The sequence below is a fragment of the Microtus pennsylvanicus genome, chromosome 17 (genome assembly GCF_037038515.1).
Source record: "Microtus pennsylvanicus isolate mMicPen1 chromosome 17, mMicPen1.hap1, whole genome shotgun sequence".
Taxonomy (NCBI): domain Eukaryota; kingdom Metazoa; phylum Chordata; class Mammalia; order Rodentia; family Cricetidae; genus Microtus; species Microtus pennsylvanicus.
In genome coordinates this window covers 37,235,970-37,253,534 of record NC_134595.1, presented here as the reverse complement: position 1 = coordinate 37,253,534, position 17,565 = coordinate 37,235,970, and the positions used below count along the sequence as shown (strand labels likewise).

The 17,565-nt window shown below is 52.7% G+C and overlaps 2 protein-coding genes across 6 annotated transcripts in view; one reads left to right on the top strand and one right to left on the bottom strand.

Annotated features, from left to right (window-relative positions):
* Pnkd (PNKD metallo-beta-lactamase domain containing) overlaps positions 1 to 17,565 on the bottom strand; it is a 65,857-nt gene that overhangs the window by 45,290 nt on the left and 3,002 nt on the right. The window lies entirely within an intron of this gene.
* Positions 1,546 to 17,328, top strand: Tmbim1 (transmembrane BAX inhibitor motif containing 1). 4 transcript variants are annotated; one of them, XM_075951879.1, is made up of 12 exons: positions 1,546 to 1,648; positions 9,768 to 10,009; positions 11,165 to 11,259; positions 12,453 to 12,517; positions 12,634 to 12,687; positions 13,126 to 13,176; positions 13,753 to 13,792; positions 14,040 to 14,077; positions 14,218 to 14,305; positions 14,860 to 14,955; positions 15,773 to 15,826; positions 16,153 to 17,328. In XM_075951879.1, exons 2-12 carry the CDS (start codon positions 9,808 to 9,810, stop codon positions 16,297 to 16,299), a joined length of 930 nt encoding a protein of 309 aa, XP_075807994.1. In that variant the 5' UTR covers positions 1,546 to 1,648; positions 9,768 to 9,807; the 3' UTR covers positions 16,300 to 17,328. The 4 variants fall into 4 exon arrangements, with proteins under 4 accessions (XP_075807994.1, XP_075807995.1, XP_075807997.1 ...); XM_075951880.1 differs by having other exon boundaries at positions 1,592 to 1,676; XM_075951882.1 differs by lacking the exon at positions 1,546 to 1,648 and adding an exon at positions 1,996 to 2,097.

Below are 17,565 nucleotides of genomic sequence, written 5' to 3'. Positions count from 1 at the left end.
CAATTTCTCTGGTTTTATCTTCAGCCCCCTAAGTAGCCCATCCCTTGTTATCTGTGTCTGATCTAACAATAAACCTTCCTACCAACTCAAATGCTGAGTGTCCTCAGATAGGCTCGGAGGCCTATAGACAGCTGAGGTGTCTACATTTTGCCGTAACTGCCTACTTACTTTTTCCCACAATGCATTTGAAAAATGCCTTAACTTGGGACTTTTTTGCGTCCTACCAGTATAAAGACTCCATCAAGTTTTGTGTAATACACTGTTATTCCCAGCACTCAAGAGGCAGATGCAGGCGGGTCTATATGAGTTCTACAGATTGCATTCCAAGCCGACACGGAATTTTGGTTCCTAAATCTGTGTTCCTTGACCATGGTCACATATTTGGCTCCTCTTAACCCCTTTGAGGTAACAGTTATTTTAGTGTTGACATTCCCAAAATATCTGATATTACAGGCTTACCCTACTCCACACCGTTTATGCAGTGGTGGGGTGGAACCCAGGGCTTCCTGCATCCTAAACTGAAGTAAGATTATTTTTATTCCCAGTGACACAGTGATCTGCTAGTGTAACTACCTCGTGAGGATTGCGCAATAACGAAATTCCCTAACCTAAGGCGTCTCTGTCAGTGACACATGGCTGATTCCAAGCAGAGCTTTTGAGTCTCAGGTCTGTTTGTGTATTTAAAGTTTCAAACCTGAAAAGGAATTTAGCTTAAAAGCACATAATTGTCAGACAATTATTACCGATTTTCTATGACCAAAAATGCTCGTGTAGGATGAAATTGTTGTAAACATAGCACAGCTGTGTGATACAATATTATGCATCACTGAAACTATTTTTGTTTTGTTTTGAGTTTTTCAAGACAGATTTTCCCAGCAGCTATGGAGCCAGTCCTGGAACTCACTCTGTAGACCAGGCTGGCCTTGAACTCACAGAGATCTGCCTGTCACTGCCAACCGAGTGCTGGGATTAAAGTCCTGAGCCACCACCGCCCCGAGAAACTGTTCTTTGTTGTTTGTTTTTGCCATGTTGGGGATGAAACCCTTGTCAGCTATGCCCCTGTCCCTAAAGTTGTGCTGAAGTACCAGTTAGTGACAAAAAATAAAACAAAAAACACAAACAAAACCACACACACTAAGTGAAATCAGGGTGAGTAATTGCAACACCCGGGCTGAGGCAGGGTGACAAGGCGCTGGAGGCCAGCCTGAGGTACTTAGCTAGCTCGCCCTTTCCCCCAGAATTAAAAACAAAACAAAACAAAAACAATACTTTTTAAAGACAAGACTCGCTCTAAAGCCCCTAGCGCTCCGCGCTGGTACACAGACGCTGGCGAAGACGCTTAACTCGCTCTTCCTCCTGGGGTGGGGTCTGAAATTGGTGGAAAGAAGTTATTTTCTTCCAGTGAGTTTGGGTTTTGTCCACAGCCGCGAGCCGGCGTCGTTTCCAGTAAATGGGAACCACCCACACCTGGCTGGCGGCTGGGGTCGGGGCGGACCCCGGGCACCCTCGGCCTCTGGGTAGGACGGCTCCTCCCCACTGGGCGGCCGAGGGAGGCGGGGCGGGGCACGGAGTCCTAGTGCTGCCAGGCTCAGCCCAGTCCTCGCAGTCTCTGGGGCCCAGGCGGATCTCACGGTTCCGAACAGCGAAGGCAAGTCAGGGGACTGCGGCCGGCAGAGGTGGGGACCCGGGACCGGCGGGGACTGGAAGCGGACTGGGGCGACGCTACGCCGGGGCGTCCAAACTTTTCTGGCACTCGCGGCCGCCGCTCTGGTCGTGAGCCCGAGCCAGAGTGGGTTCTTTTCGTTCTGTCATTGCGAGTTCGCTTTCCCTGTGCGCCTGGGGGACATATGGCCCGAACGTACGGCGCAGCCGCGTGCGGTGCGCAGCCGAGTGCTGACCAGCGTCTTGCAGGGTGCCCCTCAGTGGCTGAGAGGCCTGTCTGTCGCAGGGCGTGTCCCCCACTTCGGGGGACCCCAGAGTGGCTGTGCTGCGAATGAGATGGGGGCTATCATGGCCCTTAGCTGGGAAGAGGGAGGGCGGAAGCCAGCCCGGGGCCTGGCGCCCACCTGGAGCTGTTTCTGATCCTGGCACCGCATGGTGAGGAGGATCTCAGTTGGGAGTGGGAGGAGGAAGCCCTAGCACAGTGATTAGAGTGGAAGCCAGGGGCCCAACCTTAGGTCTAGAGATGAGTTCATCCCTACCCAAACATGCCCTACCTCCCTGCCTCTGCTCTCTTGTTCTGTGGCTCAGGAGCCACCCAGGAAGTACTTTGACACTCATGAGCTTTGTGTGTGTGTGTTTCACTCAGTCCAGTGTAGCCTTGAACTTGTTGCAATATTCCTGCCTCAGATTCTTGAGTGCTGGAGTAATACAAGTGAAAGCTGTTATGCCTGACTCTTATGACCTCTTTAGGTCTGAGTAAAAACAAAAGAGGGAAATTGGAAAATTGGGTTGGGGAAGTCCTGGGAGTGAGCCAGAGCAAGAGAGAGGGAAGGAAGGCTTTCCCTGTCATTCCACTGTGGCCTGTGCATGGTATCCACGAGGCTGAGAGTCAACCCGAGTACCCTCAACACAGGCTAAGTGGGGAGAGCTGTCATGGAAGGCCTGTTAGGTGTCTGGTTCTCTGGGACTCTGAAATATTTATCTCAGTGCTGAGCTTTGGTTTCAAAGCCTGTGCCTTTGGCCTGGCCAGTGGTGGCCTGCTGGGCAAGCCAGCTGCTTCTTTGGGCTGCAGTGTCTGCCATGAGAGGCCACAGTACTTCCTTGCCTCGCGCTGTTCTCCTCACCTCTCCAGAGAGTCATGGCGACCTGGTCTTGGTTCACAGTTTCAAAGGAAGTGAGACCAATGCTTCAAGGGCCCTGATTTCCTGTCTGACTTCAGGCCCGCTGTTGTAAAACTGGGCAGATCAGAGAGGTAATGACAGGTTAGTTGACAAGCACTCGGAGAAGCGCATGTCATGGGCTAGGGTAATAGGTACTTTGACTCAGCCTTCTCCTTAAGAATGGGGGACCTCAGCTAGAAGCCATCTTCAGCACAGCACCTCCAACCCCAAGATCTCTCGTGGGGGCGGGACGAGGCTAAGAAAGCAGAAGCACCGGGAGTGTAGTGTGGTACCATTTGTGCCAGGGATGGAAGCAAGAGTGGTGGGCTCAAGACCAGCTGAAGCTACAGCGGAAGACCCTGCCTCACAAAACAATAGGAGCAGCACTGAGGCACCGCAGCTCATAGCGCTTAGACGACTAACGCAGAAGGAGGACCACTAGCCGGGCTCTGGGCTCCAGAGTGAGACCTTGTCTCAACCAGCCACAGTGAGGTGACATACATTATCTTTAGAGTGCCCACCTTCGGTTCTCTTGGGGATGCTAAGACCCTTCCAGCTCTAGCCTGAGCTGTGGGGACTGGTTTTGAAGTAGGAGCAAGATGCAGAAGTCCACAGGTCTCTACTTGTTGTGGATTTAATGCATCAATTAGGGAGGAAGGCGAGGCTTCCTTATGTAGAGTGTCCGGTGCGCGTCTATGACACGGGGTGACGTGTGGGGATACTCCTTTCCTGGTCCTGTGCTGGCTAGACATTCCCTCCAGGGAGGTTCCAGGAGCAGCTGGAACTAAGGGCGGGGACGACCCTCCAGAGGACCCTAGCCTAGCACTCGGCTGATTCCTTGAGAACTGGTCCCCCTACCCTCAGGTACTTCCTGTGCCCCTAGTTTTGAACTTGGGATCTTAGTGCTAGGATTACAGGCGTACACTACTCTGCCCATGCTCATGTGTGGTTCTTTTTAAAAACTGTGCATACTTATTTGTGTGTGGAAGTGAGTGCTTGCATGTGGAGAGGACCACTTGCTACGTGGTCCTCTCACTACGTGGTTGTCAGGCTGGGCAGCAGGTGCCTGTACCTGCTGATCTGCTTAGACCTGCCTCGTTCTTAGTGCAGTTCTCAGGAGCGGGCTGGTGGGAGCATAGGGGTTTAAGAGAAGGGAGAGGGAGACAGGTTTTTCTTAGGGTTGGGGCTCTGTGTCATAAACATGTGGTCTGGGGCAGCATCACGCAGGTTGTGAAGAGTGAGGGCCTTATGGGTGCAATTTAGGAGTGAGTTAATGTACGGGTCTCACCCATCTAGAGGCATCCAGTATGTAGATTCCTGGGGCGGGGGTATGCCATTGTGCCCTGAAGCTTCCTGTTCTGTTAGCCTGTTAATACAGAATTTAACTGGCAGGGTTTTGATTTTTCAGCCCAGGATAATACCCATCTAAGATGTAAAAATGGAGTCTGGAGGGGCTGGAGAGATGGCTCAGTGGTTAAGAGCACTGACTGCTCTTCCAGAGGTCGTGAGTTCAATTCCCAGCAACCACATGGTAGCTCACAACCATCTGTAATGAGATCTGGCGCCCTCTTCTGGCATGTGGGCATACATGGAGGCAGAATGTTGTATACATAATAAATAAATCTTTAAAAAAAATGGAGTCTGGAAGTGGGAAATGACCTACCCAAATCATGTACTGGAGTCGGTGCCAGCCTGCTCCTAGCATGGGAAAAGGAATCCATAGCCACTGGGCATGGATTGGTTCTGCCGATCTTCACTACCTCACCCTCAGCCCTGTGCGCCCCCACCAGGTGAGAGCGCCTCAGATGTCTTCCCCAGCAGTTGTAAAAGCACCCCAAATCAGACAAGAAGTTCAGATCATCTCTGCCGTTTGGCTTTCTTGGGCCTTTAGATTCTAACACCACTCCTCCCACCCTGCAAATTTCACTTTTTTTTTTTTTGAAGATAGGGTCTTGCTGTGTAGCTCAGGCTGGCTTTGAACTTGAAACAATCCTGCTTTAGATTCCTGAGTGGGCATTACAGGTGTGTAATTCCTGGCTTGCAAATTTAGCATTTTTTTTTATTGGCAGAGTGATTTTTTTTGGGGAATGAGGTAGGGTTCGAGACTGGGTTTCTCTGTAGCTTTGGAGCCTGTCCTGGAACTAGCTCTTGTACACCAGCCTGGTGTACAAGATCCACCTGTCTCTGCCTCCTGAGTGCTAGGATTAAAGGTGTGCGCACCACTATCCGGCTGGCAGAGAGATCTCTTGTGAGCATCAAGAGGTACCTTAGTTGCATTCTGCTTAGTTGCTTAGTAAGTACTGACCTTACCACTCTTAGGTGGTTCCTTTCCTTCCCCATCCCTCTGTGATTTTCCATTGTGGTCTGTTTAATAGTCCTATTCTTCTGCTAACCCCCCCCCCAACCTGGAGACAGGAGAGACACAAATGGGGTAGGCAGGGCCACTGTGTCAGAAATGGCAGCAGCCCTATTAATGACTTCCCCCTTTTTTGTTTTGTTTCTCACTATATATCTCTTAACTGTCGTGGTACTCCCTCTTGTAGACCAGACTGACCTTGAATTCAGGGATTTGCCTGCCTCGGTCTCCCAGTGCTGAGCCACTTCGCCTGGCCCCTTTCCTGCCTCGGTCTCCCCAGTGCTGAGCCACTTCGCCTGGCCCCTTTCCTGCCTCGGTCTCCCCAGTGCTGAGCCACTTCGCCTGGCCCCTTTCCTTATCTCTGTACCCAGGCCACTCTGACTGGTGACGTGGCTGGGATCTCTGAGATTACACTCCTATGATTTAAGATGAGGGTGGTGAAGAGCCGCATGACTGGGCCTTCCCTCACTTTCCAGGACTCAGACAGAGGAATTCTAGAGGTGGGACCTAGGGAGTGGCCTGGAGCCTGGGAGGGAAGTCTGGGTTGGGCAGTGTGAACAGGAAGTCAGGAGGGAGTTGGGGAAGGGTGGCTTGTTCTGGCTCCGGTGGCTTTCCTGATGGGTCAAGCTAAAGGGAAGTTCTAAAGTACTTTTTTTTTTTTCCTGAGATAGCGACTCACTAACATTTCCTGGCTGGCCTGGAACTCACAGAAACCAGCCTGCCTCTGCTAGAATTAAAGGCAAGAAGCCCCATCCATACCTGGCCTTAGAAGTTCCAAATTCTTGGCCAAGAGGGCTTGTCATGGGCTGGAGTGCTTAAATTTCCTGGTTCCAGCTGACACTTCAATGTTTGGACCCCTCTACTTCACGTCTTAGTCCCTAGGCCAGGGTACCCTAAGAGTATGAAATTGATTCCGGGTTCCTTTACCCCCCGTAATCCAGCCTGATGGCTGGTTTAGATGCTATTGGTCACTTCCTTTTCTTCTGTGTCCCCGTGGCTCTATGCTGGGGTGGGAGGTGTTATCTTGGGGAGAAGGAGAGAAGAAGCTAGGCATGGAGAGGAGACCTGGGGTGGGGGTGGGGCTTCCTGAGATGCTCGCTGAGCAATTCTTTCCATTCTGGTCTGGGCATGAGTTCCTGGCGTTCAGGAGGGCACGCTGCCTGGACCAGTCAGCTGCTCTTCTCTGCCCTTCCCTCCAACACACACTCTGTGCTGTAACCCCAGTAGCTCAGCCTTCTTTCTACAGATTCCAGAGTCCTAACATTTCATATGGCCCCGGAGAGCCAGAGCCAGAATCTGACCTCAGTAGGCCAGGTACAGAGTTGGCCCCTGACACAACCCAGGGGCTAGCAGGGAACAGCGTCCAGATTCTACATTGAAAACCTTGGCCACCAACAAATCCTGCTGTTGGGGCCCAATACACACTCCTGCGGCCACCATGACTGAGTCAGTCAGGGAGAAGCTCTGGCACTTTCCTGAGATAGGATGGATTACCTGTGAGAGATACAAGCTGAGACACAGAGCTGCCAGGATGGGACAAAGTCTGGACACTTGGATCACAAGCTGGCATTTGCTCACAGAGAAGCTGGGTGCCTAACTTAGGCGAATGCTCGCGGGTCTCTGTAGCCCTCACAGGCCCTGGATGAGCTCAGAAGACCTGAGTTCTTAGCTTCCGGTCTCCTCGGCCCTTCTGTCCTTGTCCTCCCACCTTTTGTTCTTTTCTAGTCCCCATGCCTCAGTTTGGCGAGGACAGTGGCTGGCCACTTCCCTAGGGTGGCAGGCTCCTCATGGAGGCTGGGCAGGAGCTGGGGCCTGCATAGAAGCCAAGCTGGGGGTTCTGGGTGTCAGAGGTTCTTGCTGATCTGACAGGTGTTGTCCTTGCCATGACGCTGGTGAGTGTGGCAAAGGCTGGCAACTTGCTGGCTGGTACCAACACAAAGGGTTGACTCTCCTGCACCCAAGGTCAGATGGCCAGGATTGTGTTGTGGCCTAGGATCAGCTTGTCTTAAGTGGATGGGTGTCCTAGATTCTGACGTTTTGAGTCTCCTCCCTTGTGTTGATGACTGAGATTGGCGCCCACTGTGGGGAAGGTGAACGGCTGGGTATCCATTTCTGTGTAAGCCTGCTGTTGTCACTGCTGCTGAGAGGTCGGGACAGACAGACTCTCCAAATAAGGGACTCAAACAGAAGGGCACCAGAGTTGGACTTGGGGGTATCCTGGCCAGCCCTCTTTACTCTCCTAAGCCTCAGAGTCTTTATTTGTAATGACCGTGCTCACCTGTTGGGCTACTTTACTGTGTTAGTGAGGTTGCAGCTGAAAAAAGCCAGAAGGACCCTTGCTGGGCATTGTTCTGAGAGTTCTTTTCATTTTTACAGTTCCTTGGGAGACACCTGCACAGGTGTTGAACCCATTTTCCAGGTGAGGATACTGATGCATAGCAACATCTCTGGGTCAAAGGGGCAGGTAGCTAAGGACTCAGACAATTAATTATACTCGGATCAGCCAGGTTCACTGGCAAATTCCTCTGACCACAAGCACACAGGGCAGGGCCAGGGAGGGCAGGAGGGAGACCATGAGTCAGCAGCTGAGCTACTCTAGTAGACCCTGGAGTCCCGTCCCAGGCAGTGAGTCACACTTCACCCCCAGATCACTGCAGCCCCTTGCTCTGGGAAGCGGGGTGGGGGGGGTGGGGGGGGTAGCTGTCTTGCCGAGCAAAGGGCAAGCCCTGAAGAGTCTGTTTCCCAAGGTCCCAGACAGGGCTCCAGGGCTCCTGGAGCTGTCTTGGAGCTCACTGAACCACCCCATTTCACATATGTGACAAATGGCTTGGTGGCACTGATGGGACTCTGACGACAGGGCCTTTCATGGCAGTGCCTCTTGGGGCCCTGTAGCCATTGGCCTGCAGCACCACCCCAATGGTGGATGTCAGATAGACCAGGGTTATTGAGATGAGGGCCAGAATGAAATGACAGACACATCTCTTTGTCCTCTTCCTTCCACTAGGAAGCCATCCTTTCTGTGGAGTCAGAAGGGGACCCTGGAAGGGGAGGGAGTAGCGGTTAGGGGAAGTAGCCCTTTGCTCCAAAGGATGGGACAGGAAAGACCCTGCTTCTTTTATCTTGTTTGTGATTATTCTGTCCTTCCATAGCCTCAGACCTCTCCAAACCAATGGCTGGGTCCTAAATTCACTCTTCACTCCTGGCAGCCATTACCCCAGGGCTCTGCCCTGCTCACTGCCCGCCTCCCTCCTCATACTGTCAAGAAGGGCTTTCTTCTCTCTGCCTTACACATTCTGGCTCTGGGGAGATGAAGAACAGCTTTCCCCAGTGTGACCAGCTCGGAGACCTGGCCTGTTACTCGATACTGACCATGTTCCCTTGTGAATAACTCCTGTTGTCCTGAGAGATGAAGTGAGGGCCCTCTATCTGATCTCTGAGCTGCACTGGGTGCCCTGAAAGGAGAAGCCGGGACTGCTGCGCTTCCAGCAGCACCCTCAGAGCTTTGGGGGTCTTCCCTGTAAGGCAGGGGTGACTCTGTCATGGGGTACACACAGGAACGGGTGGTTCGATGACGGAAATAAGGACAGCTTGTCCTTAGCTTGTCTGTGTCCTCATCTCTACCATCTCAGAGGCCCCACAGGCTGTGAAGAGCATGACCGAGAAGGCCTAAAGAGTAGCAGCATAACACAGGACATTACCAAGACCTCAGAGTGTCCTTTCAGGATGTGCTCCTAAACTGTGCATCCATACAGTGGGACACTTCACCTGAAGTAAGCATAGCATCTGGAGTGCCCTGCTCCCTGACTGGAAGTCTCCTGTCAGAAGCACTCCCTGCTCAGATGGCTCTTTTTGACCCTGTCACTGCTTCAGGGAAGAGCCCAGCGACACCCTTTCCAGGGTCTTTCCAGGTCTGTCTACTCCAGACCAGGGCAGTGAAGGGAGCAGCAGGCGCAGGCTGCCACAGGACTCTGTGGTGGGAACCTGAAAGTCCTGTCTCCTGCCTGCCCCACCCTCCCTTGGGGCCTGGCAGTTCTGGCACAGTGGCAGGCTTGTTTTCCTCCTCTTTCCTGCTCAGCTTCTAGCCTGGCTCCACCCCGTGTCTGGCACTCTAGCCTGCTGCCCCAGCCAGCTGCTGTGGGGGCTGGGCTGACCCCTCCAGAGGGTCCCAGCTGGCTAGCACTGTGACTCACCAGGAAGCTCTGCCAGGGCCCATTCAGCTTCTTCCCTGGTTCTGCTGTCAAGCCACCGCGGCAAGATTTCCTTAAAGGAGAACAGGGAGTTCCCCCGTGGGGCCGTTCTCGTCTGTGGTTCTGATGCTCAGAGTGACGCTGAGTGTCTGACTAATCCCCACTCCTACTTCGCTGTGGCAGGGGAACAAGCAGGGCAGAGAAGCGGGGGTGGGGGGTGGGGAGGGCCCTTCCCGGATAAAGGCTGCTGTGAGAGTATAAAAGCCAGGAGCTGGCCCAGTGGGGGGGGGGTGGCCTGTGGGCAGTGAGTGGCATGTGTGACCTAGAGACACAGCCTGTAAGGGAGCAAGGGTGGAGGGAGTGACCAAGAACTCATGACTGCTTGCTTGTTTCCTATTGCAGGTCCCAGAAGCTGGGGTTTCCCCTCAGCCCTTGAGTGGCCATGTCCAATCCCACTGCCCCGCCTCCCTATGAGGACCGCAACCCCCTGTACCCTGGCCCTCCACCTCCTGGGGGCTATGGGCAGCCTTCTGTCCTGCCAGGTGGATACCCTGCCTACCCCGCCTATCCCCAACCTGGTTACGGTCACCCTGCTGGCTACCCACAGCCGATGCCTCCCATCCATCCAATGCCCATGAACTACGGTGAGTCCTGGAGGGTAGCTGGGTGTGGATGGGACAAGACGGACTTGGGGCCCAAGGAGCCCTTACATTCCCTTCCTCCTACCATCCCCTTTGGTACCCCTTTCCTCTGCCTGTCCCACCTTCCCCTTGGCCTCCTGTTCTTCCCTCCAGCCACTTGCTGACCTACGTACGTATTTAGTAAGGACACCGAGGCCATAGGACATATACCAGAACTTACCCCCGGGAAGATAGCTGGGTGAATTAATGGCTTCTAGGTGGTTGCCTAAGGAACCACTTCTGTTTCTCAACAAGGCTGTTGCCACTGTGTGTGGGTACCACATCTTCCTTAGGAACCCTAAGCACTTTTTTTAATATCCTAGGGCTGAATCTCCATCCTTTATATACAGTCTGATTTTTGTCAACAGCCAAAATGTCATGGTTGGTCAGTGAAGGTGAGGTTAGACTATAGTAAGCCTCTTTTCGGGGTGGGGGGTGGATTTTGCATTTCTTTTTGGTATGGGAGATTGAACTCCAGATCATTACAGGCTAGGCATGTATTCTGCCTATGAGCGGTACCCCACCTCATTCTGGGTAGATTTTGGAAGCAGTTCCCAAAGAGGCATCCATGGAATGTTGGTGGCTTGCAGTAGCCTCAGTGTCCCAGAGCCAGTGTGTGGCCAGCTCCTACTGGACACTTGTTCCGAGGCAGACCTTAAGATATCACATCCAGGTGACAGTTGCATGTACTGTGTACACTGTGGACCTGCTACAGACCGAGACCTTGACTCCTGTGCCCACTGTTTGTGTACGTCTCCCTCCTTTTCTCTGGCCCTCTACCCCAAGGCTACTGCTCTGCCATCCAGTTCTATTCCCTAGATGCCAGCTGCTTCCCTAGATGGTGATGCCACTTTCCCGCCCCCAGGGATGGGGGCTGGGCACAGAGCCTGCAGCAGATGCCTGCTGACAGGACAGCTCTTCCTCACCTAAGCCCAGCTGGGGTTACTCTGAGGGTGCCCAGAGAACTCTAGCTTGATAAAGGAATCTGTGAGTTACAAGTGTGTCTTCTGAACAGAGGTACCTGAGCCTTTGTTTGAGACAGGATCAGGGGTTCTTTGAGATGGAGGCCACCTGTCCTAGGTCCCCAGCTGGTTTGACATGATCTGTGTCTGGTCCCAGGCCATGACTACGGTGGGGAGGAGAGAGCAGCAAGTGACAACTTTGGCCATGGAGAATGGGATGACCGGAAAGTCCGACATAACTTCATCCGAAAGGTGAGATGGGGCTGGAGCTTGGGCGGGGGGACTAGGCACTGGCACACATTCCACATAAACACCTTAGTTACCTGCCTCCTTGTAGTTCTATACCCCTCCTCAGAGAGGATCCCCCTCTTTATGATCCCCTTTGGGATGCTGGAGTCCACCCGGGGAAGTCTACTTGTATTCTGCTCTCCCCTCTCTGCCCACTGTTCCCTAAGACAGCAAGCAGCTGGGAACTGAATGAGCATGCTGTCTCTAAGCCACCACGCATCCCTTCTTTCAGCCCTTTAACAGAGAACCACTCTCAGTACCGGAGCCAGCAGAGCTAGCTAGATGTTGGATAGGAGGAAAGGGGCCAAGAAACAGCTGGAGAGGCCAGTCTGCAGTCAGGGAAGAATCTTTGAGGGCTCAAAAAGTGGAGTCTTAGCCGGGCGATGGTGGCGCACGCCTTTAATCCCAGCACTCGGGAGGCAGAGGCAGGCAGATCTCTGTGAGTTCGAGACCAGCCTGGTCTACAGAGCTAGTTCCAGGACAGGCTCCAAAGCCACAGAGAAACCCTGTCTCGAAAAACCAAAAAAAAAAAAAAAAAAAAAAAAAGTGGAGTCTTCCAAGTTACAGTTATTCTTTTATCTTTTCAAGAGATTTTATTTTTAATTAAGGTGTATATGTGTTTGTGTGTGTGTGTGTGTGCGCGCGCGTGTGTGTGTAGTATCCAAGGAGTCCAGAAGAGAGCATCAGATCCTCTGGAGCTAGAGGTACAGGTAGTTGTGAGCTGCCTGATGTGGTTGCTGGGAACTGAACTCAGATTCATGAGCAATACATGCTCTTAACCACTGAGCCCTCTCCCCAGCCAGAGCCTTCCAAAATTCTTTTTTTTTTTTTTTAAAAAATATTTATTTATTTACTTATTATGTATACATTGTTCTGTCTGTGTGTATGTCTGCAGGCCAGAAGAGGGCACCAGACCTCATTACAGATGGTTGTGAGCCACCATGTGGTTGCTGGGAATTGAACTCAGGACCTTTGGAAGAGCAGGCAATGCTCTTAACCACTGAGCCATCTCTCCAGCCCCCCAAACTGCTAAGAAAAGATCCTGCCCTACAGAACAGGGGTGGGCTGGTGGGTGGGGGCAGGAGCCTTGGCACTAACTATCCTCCAGGGAGAGGCCAGTATGAGATGTGAGTTATATCCCTGGTTGTCTGCTCTAGGTCTACTCCATCATTTCCGTTCAGCTGCTCATCACGGTGGCCATCATTGCTATCTTCACCTTTGTGTGAGTCTCTCCTTTTCCCAGCCTGGGTTACCTGCTAGGCTGTCCATGGAGGGATGGCTCTCAGCTGGAGGCAGACAATCCATGGTATGACTTCCTCTTGGTGTCCTGTTTCACAGGGAACCAGTCAGTGCGTTCGTGAGGAAGAATGTGGCTGTGTACTACGTGTCCTAGTGAGTGCTCGGTGATGGTGTTGCTGCTGCGAGGGGGTGGGGGCAGGAGGCTGACCAGCTCTGTTCAGGGCAGGGGTTAATATGCCCTAGGAGAGGCCTTCCCAGAAGCTGGTGCCAGTGTCCAGGCGGCAGGGGTTGGGGGGTCACCTGAAGAGGAGTAACATCACAGAATGCTAGAACAGGGCCAGAGCCATGTGTGGTGGTGACATGTGGGTTTCATGGTACAGGCTCTCTTACCCAGTGTCTATGATCACCCTACACTTCCTTCTGGTCCAAACCCTGTTCCAGGCTTCTTGATGCCCTGGCTGAGAATCTTGCCCTTACTTTTCTACAAAGAAAGTTTGTCAAGAAGCCTAGGCTGCTGAGAGCTGCCCACAGAGGGCTAGAAGCAGGCCCGGGGCAGCTTGGCCTAGAGCTATGTCCCATCTCTTCCCCCAGTGCTGTCTTCTTCGTCACCTACCTGACCCTTGCCTGCTGCCAGGGACCCAGGTGAGTGCTGGGGACCCAGACAAGAGGAGGCAGAGTTTGGGACAGGTGTAGAGTATCTTGAGAGGAAAAGGGTTCATGCAGTGGCAAGAGACCTGGGTACGAGGAGGAAGCGGTCACCGTTAGTGCAGTGCGTGACACCTACCTAGCTATCTATCGTCCTCACAAGAGATGAAAGAATCATACAAGATACACAGCATTTCGAGCATTTAACAAACAAGGAAGACAAAAAGGGAGGAGGCAAATGGCTCAGTAGGTAAAGGTACTTTCCACCATGCCTGAAGAGCAGAGATCGAGGCTCAAGACCCACATGTGACAAAGGAGTGACTCCTCCACATGTGTCCTGTGATGCATGTGTGTACACACCCACGGAGTAAAATACAAAAGGGGAAGTTCTTCTGTCAGGAAGAACTCGAGGTGCAGAGGCTGAGGAACTGTCCTGGTCACAGAGGCCAGGCTTCGCTGGCTCCACAGGGGGTCTGTCCCAGGTTAGCCTGTGTGAACCCATGGTACTCTCCCTAAGGGAAAGATTGATGGGCCCAAGGCAGGTTAACCAGGGTGTCTCTTCTCTCTCTCTAGGCGCCGGTTCCCATGGAACATCATCCTGCTGACCCTCTTTGTGAGTCTAGAAGGGGGGGGGAGGTCTCTCTCAGAGAGGAGTTGGGGGCACCTTGTGGAAAGATGTCCCTGGTTGTCTATTCCCCTTACCCAGCCCTGTCCTTGTTTGCCTTTGTGGCTGTTCTTTCCAGCACAGCCACATCTACCCCCAGCTCTGGCAGGGTCATAGTGGCCAGTATTGGGGCTGGACCTCAGAGCCTGACACTTGCCCTTCTTAACTCTTGGCCTTGTTTCTCTCCTTCCCTCAGACTCTGGCTTTGGGCTTTATGACAGGCACCATTTCCAGGTATGTTCAGACATTCCTCCATACTCTTGGGAAGGGAGTCTTGTGACGGGTGGGATGGACTGTGGGCACAGTCCCAGACTTAGGGACTCTACATTCATGGCTTATGATTCTGCGCCATTTCAACTCTTTCCTCTCCCCAGTATGTACCAAACCAGAGCTGTCATCATAGCGATGATCATCACTGCTGTGGTATCCATTTCTGTCACCATCTTCTGCTTTCAGACTAAGGTGAGGATGGAGAAGGCCCTTCCCTGGCCACCCTGCCCTTCACACACACACACACACACACACACACACACACACACACACACACACACACACACACCTTTCCCAAGTCTATCTTTTTTTTTTTTTTTTTTTTGGTTTTTCGAGACAGGGTTTCTCTGTGGTTTTGGAGCCTGTCCTGGAACTAGCTCTGTAGACCAGGCTGGTCTCGAACTACCTTTCCCAAGTCTAATGCTGACCTTTGGGTTTCCTTGTGGCCACCCTGCCCTTCACACACACACACACACACACCCCTTTCCCAACTCTAATGCTGAGCTCTCATGTCTGACCTCTTCACACACACACACACACACACACACACACACACACACACACACACACACACACACACCCCTTTCCCAAGTCTAATGCTGAGCTCTCATGTCTGACCTGGCAGGCTGTCTCCTGTGTATGTCCTTAGCATGTCACTGCCCTGCCCCAGGAGCAGTGCTGACTCCCCAACTTGGCTGCTGAGGATGGCAGTCATCGGACAGGTCCTCCTCCCCCCTTTCTTCTAGGTGGACTTCACCTCGTGTACAGGCCTCTTCTGTGTCCTGGGGATCGTGCTGATGGTCACTGGGATTGTCACTAGCATTGTGCTGTCATTCAAATATGTGAGTGTCCTGCCATGAGGGCAGGCAGTGAACCCAGCCAGCAGACTTCCCGTAGTGCAGGGGTGGGCTCTGGTTCCCACGCCTCTCCTCCATTGGCTAGTGCCAGCACCAACACAATACCATCCTTTTGGGTTTTTCTCTCAGGTAGATGGTAAGCCACACCCCTTTGGGCCCTAGATAGCACCACTGAATTCTACAGGAAATGGCAGGTTAGCTGAGACCAGGTTCTGCGATGCAAAGCTAAAGGACCAAGTCAGGCCTGGATGTAAGGGGCTTTGGGATCACTGGATCTGATACCTTCTCTGCTTCCAGTCAGTCCAAGGGAGTGCATGGGGCTGAAGCGGAAGGGTCAGGATGGGGATGCTACCTGCCCCACCGTGGCTGTTCCTGGCCTATGCACAGGCATTTGGCAGTGGTATTGAGCAGGGTGGCAGGCAACTCAAGTTTGCTGAGGGGCCTCTGTAAACTGTCCCCAAAGTGGATTGCAGGAGCCGGTGAGCTGCTTTGCTGAGCATACCCCTCATGAGCTCGCTCTACTCAGCTGCCATGTTTTCAAACACTCCTGTACTCAGACTAGCTGAAAGGTGCCGTGACTGGTTTTATATGGGTATCGTGGCACAGCCTCTGCTCTCTCTGGCAAATAAATCACATTCTCAGTTTCTCCCAGGATCTAGAGGCAGGGTAGGAGACCCTGGAGAGGTACCTTCCCTGATCTCCCTGCTCAGCTGCTGGAGTTCCAGGGTCAGCTGGGTCTTGAGGGCCTGCTTCTGTTGTGCTTAGCTTGGCTTCCTAATGCTTGTACTGTGCTATTTCACAGATTTACTGGCTCCACATGGTCTATGCCGCTCTGGGGGCCATCTGCTTCACTCTGGTAAGTTTGGTCCTTGTTCTGGGAGGGGAAGCTGGAAGGGTAGAGAGGGAATTTAGGCAGCTTGGAAGGTGGGGCGGGGCCCTGGACAATTGTTCTTTCCTATTTAGAGCTTTTAGAAGTTCCTGGCAGCCCTGTTGTCTTTTGTTCACACTCCCTGCTGTGTAACGACAGTGTGTCAGCCTTCTTAGGGAGAAGTGAGCCGCTCAAGGGCAGAGGCTGTGTCACACGACTTCTTAGTGAGTCCCTCAGCAAGCAGGATGGACAGCTCAGCTCTAGAACATTCTGCTGACCAGGGTCCTGGGCACTCATGTCTCATTTCCCTGCAGTTCCTGGCTTACGACACACAGCTGGTCCTGGGGAACCGGAAGCACACCATCAGCCCAGAGGACTATATCACAGGTGCCCTGCAGATCTACACTGATATAGTCTACATCTTCACTTTCGTGCTCCAGCTGGTGGGGAGTCGAGACTGAGAGCTATCCCCTTCACTGGCCTGGGACTCACCCTTTCCTATTGGGCTGGGCCCAGATCCCTTCTCCTCTCAAGTAATCTGCCCAGTTTCCCCTCTGTCCTGGGGATGGGAGGGCCTCTGGCTGTATTATGTGAGAACCAAGGGTTCTCGAGTTACTGCAACTCTTGTCCTTGGTGGACTCGGTAAGGACCAGACTGAAGTTGTATCTCCTCCCCTTGACCCACAGTGAGCATACACCAAACTTTCAGTGCGGTGGGGAGAGTGGGGAGCCTGTGAACACAGGAGCTTCAAGGTGAAGAGGCTCACATCCCACCTTGGCCACAGGGTTCTAGGCTAGGGAGCTGGAGCTGTTCCCCTCCTGGATCCAATAAAGCCAGATGCTTTGCCCCCAGCTCCATTACTCATGGGCCACTTACTCCGTCTGAACTCTTTAGGCTTGGCGTCTCTTAGCTCTGGCAGCTAGGGGAGATCTGTGCCCTGCGGTTTCCCTGCTCCAACCCCATCCTCCAGTAACATGTATAGATTATTTATCTGGGTTAGGGGAAGACAGTGAGCAAAGTTTATTCAGTATGGGGGCTGAGAACGGCATCCACCTGGCTGGCACTCTGCTCAGACACTCAGAAGACGGTGGGAGGCGAAGGTCAGCAAGTGAGGTGCTTTGTAGGATCCTGAGTGGCTGGAAGGAGTCTAGGAGAAGAGACGGGTGGGGATATGGAAAGTGCCTTGGGTTCCCTCTCTGGTCTGAGAAACACGAAAGCCCACTCTGGTACCTAGTGACCGTCCCTTCTAACACCGGCTCAGTAGACTAGAACCCCCTCTCCAAGCCAGCTACCACTTTCTGTAGAATCCAAGAGCCTCCAGCTGGTACTGACCACGGTGGAGACAGAAGCCAGTTAGCTTATTAGGTGAGGTGGGAACCTTACTAGCCCAAGGACATAATGAGAGCCGTTCTGTCCAGTATTTGATTCTGAATACATCCCAAAGGGACACAACTAGAAATGTAATAAAGTGTTATGTTTGGCATTGAGAACCTGTGTAGCTGTGGCTTTCTTCACTGTAAGGTGGTGGCTTTGGTCAAAGTGTCCACTTCCTTTGCATCTCAGGCTGAGTCTCCAGCCAGTTCTACGGAACCAAGCAAATTTTCGTGGAACAGTTCTTGGTGATGGGAGAGACAGGCTGCTGAAATGACAAAAGCTGGCTGAGGGAAGGAGCTCAAATGTGCATATCTATGTCATGAACCCTCTGTAAAAGCTCCCTAGCTTTAACT

What these genes read in the sequence shown, in the direction of transcription:
- Tmbim1 (XM_075951879.1), top strand. Translation starts at nt 9,808, where the DNA reads ATGTCCAATCCCACTGCCCCGCCTCCCTATGAGGACCGCAACCCCCTG. An exon ending in ATTGCTATCTTCACCTTTGT is followed by an intron (nt 12,518 to 12,633) that starts GTGAGTCTCTCC and finishes CCTGTTTCACAG; the next exon opens with GGAACCAGTCAGTGCGTTCG. An exon ending in TCATCCTGCTGACCCTCTTT is followed by an intron (nt 13,793 to 14,039) that starts GTGAGTCTAGAA and finishes TCCTTCCCTCAG; the next exon opens with ACTCTGGCTTTGGGCTTTAT.